The sequence below is a fragment of the Amblyomma mixtum genome, chromosome 5 (assembly GCF_055824585.1).
Source record: "Amblyomma mixtum isolate Tamu chromosome 5, ASM5582458v1, whole genome shotgun sequence".
Taxonomy (NCBI): domain Eukaryota; kingdom Metazoa; phylum Arthropoda; class Arachnida; order Ixodida; family Ixodidae; genus Amblyomma; species Amblyomma mixtum.
Window position 1 is genome coordinate 61,330,891 of NC_143016.1, and position 5,040 is coordinate 61,335,930.

General features: G+C 44.9%; 1 protein-coding gene and 1 long non-coding RNA gene across 3 annotated transcripts in view; one reads left to right on the forward strand and one right to left on the reverse strand.

The window, feature by feature from the left end:
* The window catches only part of LOC149342394 (uncharacterized), a 39,208-nt gene extending 36,744 nt beyond the window's left edge, over positions 1-2,464 (forward strand). For both annotated transcript variants that reach the window (XR_016283024.1, XR_016283025.1), the window contains exon 3: positions 2,298-2,464. This is a non-coding gene — a long non-coding RNA (uncharacterized LOC149342394). The remainder of the gene's footprint in view (positions 1-2,297) is intronic.
* Positions 1-3,498, reverse strand: part of LOC149342395 (solute carrier family 22 member 13-like) — a 36,390-nt gene extending 32,892 nt beyond the window's left edge. Inside the window, exon 1 of the mRNA XM_089544668.1 lies at positions 3,157-3,498. Within this exon, the coding sequence (XP_089400794.1) occupies positions 3,157-3,492 (336 nt within the window). The 5' untranslated portion in view covers positions 3,493-3,498. The remainder of the gene's footprint in view (positions 1-3,156) is intronic.
* Positions 3,499-5,040: the final 1,542 nt, after the last annotated feature.

The following is a 5,040-nucleotide window of genomic DNA, read 5'->3' on the forward strand; positions in this document are numbered from 1 at the left end:
TATGGCAGCCCTTAATCTATGAATCTGTACAGAGTATGGTGAGCCCTCGCCCTCAAGTTCTGACACCCTTCGGTCCTGAGCGGTGCCGTAAAGGCTCCGTTATACGGTGTAGAAGCAAAAACCTGCTGCTCGGTTACCTTTGACAAAGGGGGTACATACAGTCACTCCATGAAGAAAACGTTCTGGACAGTGTGCTCTTTTACGAAGAATCTAGGTGTCCGAGGTGCGTAACAAATTTAGCCGGATATTCACAAGTACAAAAATAGACCTTACTTCACTGGCCTCTACGTGCAACTTTGATTACGTGTGCATTCCTTAAATCTCCTACGGCTGGCTTGGTGGTGCTTTATGTTTTTTTGCGTCCTGTCCCGAGTCTACGGGCACGAAGTACACAAACTAGGTATGGTCTAGCAGCCCAGTGTCAACTTGAATGTTCGCATCACTTTCTTAGACCATCAAATACAATCGAGAGTTGAGTATTCCCCATACCTCTGCAATGTGTGTTGGGCTGTAACGAGTTGATCTCGAATTAGATTGAGTTCCATGCTCTGTGCTTTAAGTTTCATCTTGAAATGCTACAGCACTTTTATAATTTTCTGTGTATCTTTTTTGTTTTGCTTTTGCAAGCTGTTCCTGCCATTTTACCATATTTTCCTCGCTAGTAGCTAGCTGTGCTTGCAGAGCAGGGACAGTGACGTGACATTTATATTTAGGGAAGGTCTGCAGAGGCTCGTCTAGATTTAAAGTGTATTGTGATCGTGGCAAATTTACTAAACAAATACCCGCAGTGGAGACGTGGGTGAAGTCATTCTATATTCCCGTCCAATATAAGGGGGAAAGTTGTGTGGGCAATCGTACCTTGACACGTGGCCATAAACCTAGACTGCTTGGAGCACGAACTCCAATTCTGCAAATAAAACATGCCCCCTAAAATAAAAATTAGAACAGTACACTACTGTATTTAGTTAATTAGCTAATTAATTAAAACATTCTGCTTCTTACCTGGTGCCCGGCGACGCCCTGAATGTATCGCCAGGACTAAAATAAATCAGTTGCTTTTTTTTATTTTCGACCTTCTTAAAAAAACATCTGGTATGTTCGTTTATAAAGAAAACATACATGAACAACCCCCCGGTAGCTTACAGAAATCTTAAAATGTAACGTTCCAGTATAGATTTGAGTATGGTAGTGTTGTGGTACTGCAGTTGTTGCAGTACATGATTTGAGCATCAACCAAACTGTAGACAGATCATAATTGTTGATAACTGTCAGACACGCATGCGATGTTGATGCTCAACGCCCTACGAAAGGGCAACAGCTCGGATTAGACGTGTTACAACTATTGAGCAGTCTGACGGGTAACATAATAAAAGAACTTCACTTGCAATGACAAGGTTCACTCTTAAGAAATAGTTCGGCACTCCGGACCACAATAACGGACGCCTCGGTCTGGATGTTCATATTGAGTACGCAACAGGTTAAACAAGCAATAATACAAAGCGGTGCATTGGTAAATGGTGTACATAAAAACAAAACGAACCGCGCAGTACGAGAGCGGCATGCGGTGCGCGCGTGCTGTGTCTGTGTATTCGTTGTTCTGTTTTTCATCCAAACTGCACTGAAGTAAGATGTTTCTTGAATATATCATTATGGTGTCAAGTTTATTTCTCAGTATATGGTTTAAAGAAGCCGAAATAGGAATCGCGAAGTGACACGCTACTCGCCGAAAGTTCATGGTCGGCCAATTGGTAAGTTGACTGCCACGCTAAAAATGTTTGCCATGTATTCTACTCACAGCGCTGTTCGACGTTTGCGTTTCCGCAACGTACTAATTGTAACAAAAAATTAGCGCTGCCTGTCAAACGGCCGACTACAAAATCATTGATGCGCATGTACCTTCCCACTGGATCGGTCCCTGTACCAATTCTGCTTACACAATTGGACGCCGGACTGCGTCGGCATGATGCCGTCTGTCGCAGACCCACTTATGAGGTTCTAGGAACCCTAGCTAAAGTCGTATCCCTGCCTTCGTGCGGACAGATCAGCGCGAAACTGCATCTACAGGAACGGATTCTTTCTTTGACCATGGCGACGCCCGAAACGTTGCCAGAGTCGAAACCGTGCAAGGCCTAGCGTTGCTGAGTCTCTCCAACCCGTATGCACAAAATATTTATGGATGGCCAGTTAGCAGTGAAAATGAGAAGATGGAGACAAGACAGGCACTAAAGGAATGAAAGGAACACCTAGCGCACAACGTACTCCTCGTTTTAAAGTCGTCTTGATTTCTGTGTTCCCAGATGGCCACGGGAGCGGAGGCAACGGGATGGCAACCTTCGCTGTACGTGTCGGTGTCCACGCCCTCCATATGGATCGACTAGTCAGACCCGACTAGGGGGGTCACTTCCACGGAGCTTGGCAGGAAAGTGATGCAGTTGCTCTTCAACGAAGAGGAAGCCATGCAGCAGCCAGGCAAGGCAGCACAGGATGCCCTCTTTGCAGTTTTTGCGAACAGCAACACGCAGCTTATTTCGCGTGAGCTCTGCTACCGCCTAGTCTTGTTAGCACCCTGGCACAAAAACAATACCTAAGTAGTCTATGGTATCTTGATCAATAGGTAGCACATTGAGGGTCGTAGGGACCCCAGCTCGATGCGCAAAGAATGCCGTGTTTTGTCAGGCAATGACCGTGAATCTTTTTCTCTTTGACTATTCTGTTGAGGATGTTTTGCGTACATTCTCAATGAGGAATGTTAGACGTGAGGCCCGTGACGGCAGTTCTGTTTTATTCTTGTGTCTAATCAGTGCAGGGCCGAAAATAAAAAAAAAATAAAAAATGCCTGGGCGACAGCTGCAACCTTTCTTTATTTCATCGCTCCGAAAAGACGTCAGAAAGTTATGTTCTTAGTTATTTGGTTGTCGTATGGTTGGATCATTTAAGGAAATATTTTACTTGTTCTGCTTGAGCAAGGGTATAAAAATTTCCACGTGTTCTCATTCAAGTAGACTTGGCTACATAAATCTATAATTACAACACCGTTAACGTCTATGAACCCGGGGATACTCAATACAGGTCAAGTGATAGTTAAAGACCACAATTAGGAGAGGACGAAAGCTTAAATCTGAAGGTGAATTACGTGAACTTTGCATATTTGCTCACCTCCATTGTGACTGACGGGAAGAACTCGGAAGAATCAAACTGCCATCCCGTAGGACAGATCGTCTTGCTGCCGTCGGCGACTTCCATGTGGTCGCCGTCGTTAGTGAGACTGACTAGCCGGCAATGTTCGCGCGGCAGCACGCTGTGATTCCGGAAGTCTTCGTGTGAAGTGCCGTTGACGAAGCACCACTGACTGGGAGGCGCAATGAGCAGGTACACGTGGAAGAAGTAGAACATCGTCGAGTTCGTTGTGGCAAGCACCAGAGCTGCCACAAGGATGACTTTGCTGTGCATTCCGAAACCACCCACCTCCTTGAGCACTTTCTCGAACTCCATGCTCTGATGTGGTTAACTTTCCCAAAGTCTACACCATTCGTTACTTCAAACAGGGAGCGGAGAACTAAGTGAGATACGAGACTGGAAACACAGGCTGCGAAGTCCTAGCTCTTCAGAGCTATACTGTAACGTATGTCTTCTCCCGCGCGGCGCATTGGAACGGTACAACGTTTCTGCAAAGTACAGCAGGTTTCGTCGGATGATGGCTCCAATATCCAAAGTGGGAGCCAGCTGCAGTGTGCTGCGGTGGAGCGGGGTCGCATTAAGTCACTTAAATTATTCCTTCGTACGGGTACAATCATACGCTCCACGCTCGAGCTTGACCGAGGTGGGTCTGCGGCCACCTGGATGTAAAACGAACAAAGGTCTTTTTCTCTGATTTTTTGTCAGATAAACGTCTGTCGTAGCGGATGCGCACTTGTCTTAATGAAAACATCGCCAGACGTTTTCAGTGTTTCGAAAACACGGTTACCCTTGGCGCTGTCACCCTACAAATTTTGGCTATTTCGAATTGTTAACAACACTGGAGACGTTACTTTGCCTACAAGCTTCTCGAAAGCGCATGCACTTTGGCGCGATGTAGCCAAAATTTGTTGGGCCACAGCGCCAGGGGTAACCGCCTTTTCAAAATTCTAAAATCTAATGTGGATATTACTTACGGTGGGCTACACGCATCTGACAAAGGCTAACAGCCTAACAGCAATAGTTAGAAAGCTAACTATTCAATATTAGCTAACCAGCCTGCTAATCAGCACCTCTTAGCTTTCTGATGTACTACACCACTGACAATGCGGTGCCGAAAAAAAGCTAACTTAAAAAGGCTATTTTTTTTTAATTCTGTAAGGTCTTAGACGAAACACCCTGTATGCATGGCTTTATCTCGACATTCTCTTGCCTGCTGCTTTTGCGCGTTTCGTGCTGTGTTCTTTCGCTGACTGCCCGCTGACTGACTGACTGGCTGCATCGTACATATCAGTCCAGTAGACCACTTTCAAGAAAAAGAAGAGATACCCGACACCCAAAAACTTGGCGTCTGTACCCGTTTAAGAGCTGCGCTGTAAAATAACTGGCTTTCTCAGAAGTTCTCAAAATCTCAGTTAAGAAACTGGACATGAATGATACTCAAGCAAGTTTCATGCTAACCGTCATAAAACGCTTATACCATATTGCAGGACATCCAGTCTAGGGAACGCCCAGTTGAAACAATTGCATTCACTAACACGAGCTCCTTAACCTAATTTAAAAACACCAGGGTATTTATTTTTCTAACTTACTCATTTTGTACAGACGCTACATTTTGTTTCGCCCGCCGGCCGCAACTACACATTTCGATCACGTAGGAAAAAAAAATTTCTCAGTTTTTTTTTTTTTTACCAATACAGCAAGCTTTTACCTAACTGATAAAACTGAAAGGCCACATAGGTCGTTACATTCACCTACTCCGCCTTCAGAGATTCTTTTTCCAAATGAAGACTTTTTCTTTCTGATCCCCGTCACCTCTTCTCAAGAGCACTCGCAACTTCTTAATGAAAACAGTACAAAACACAG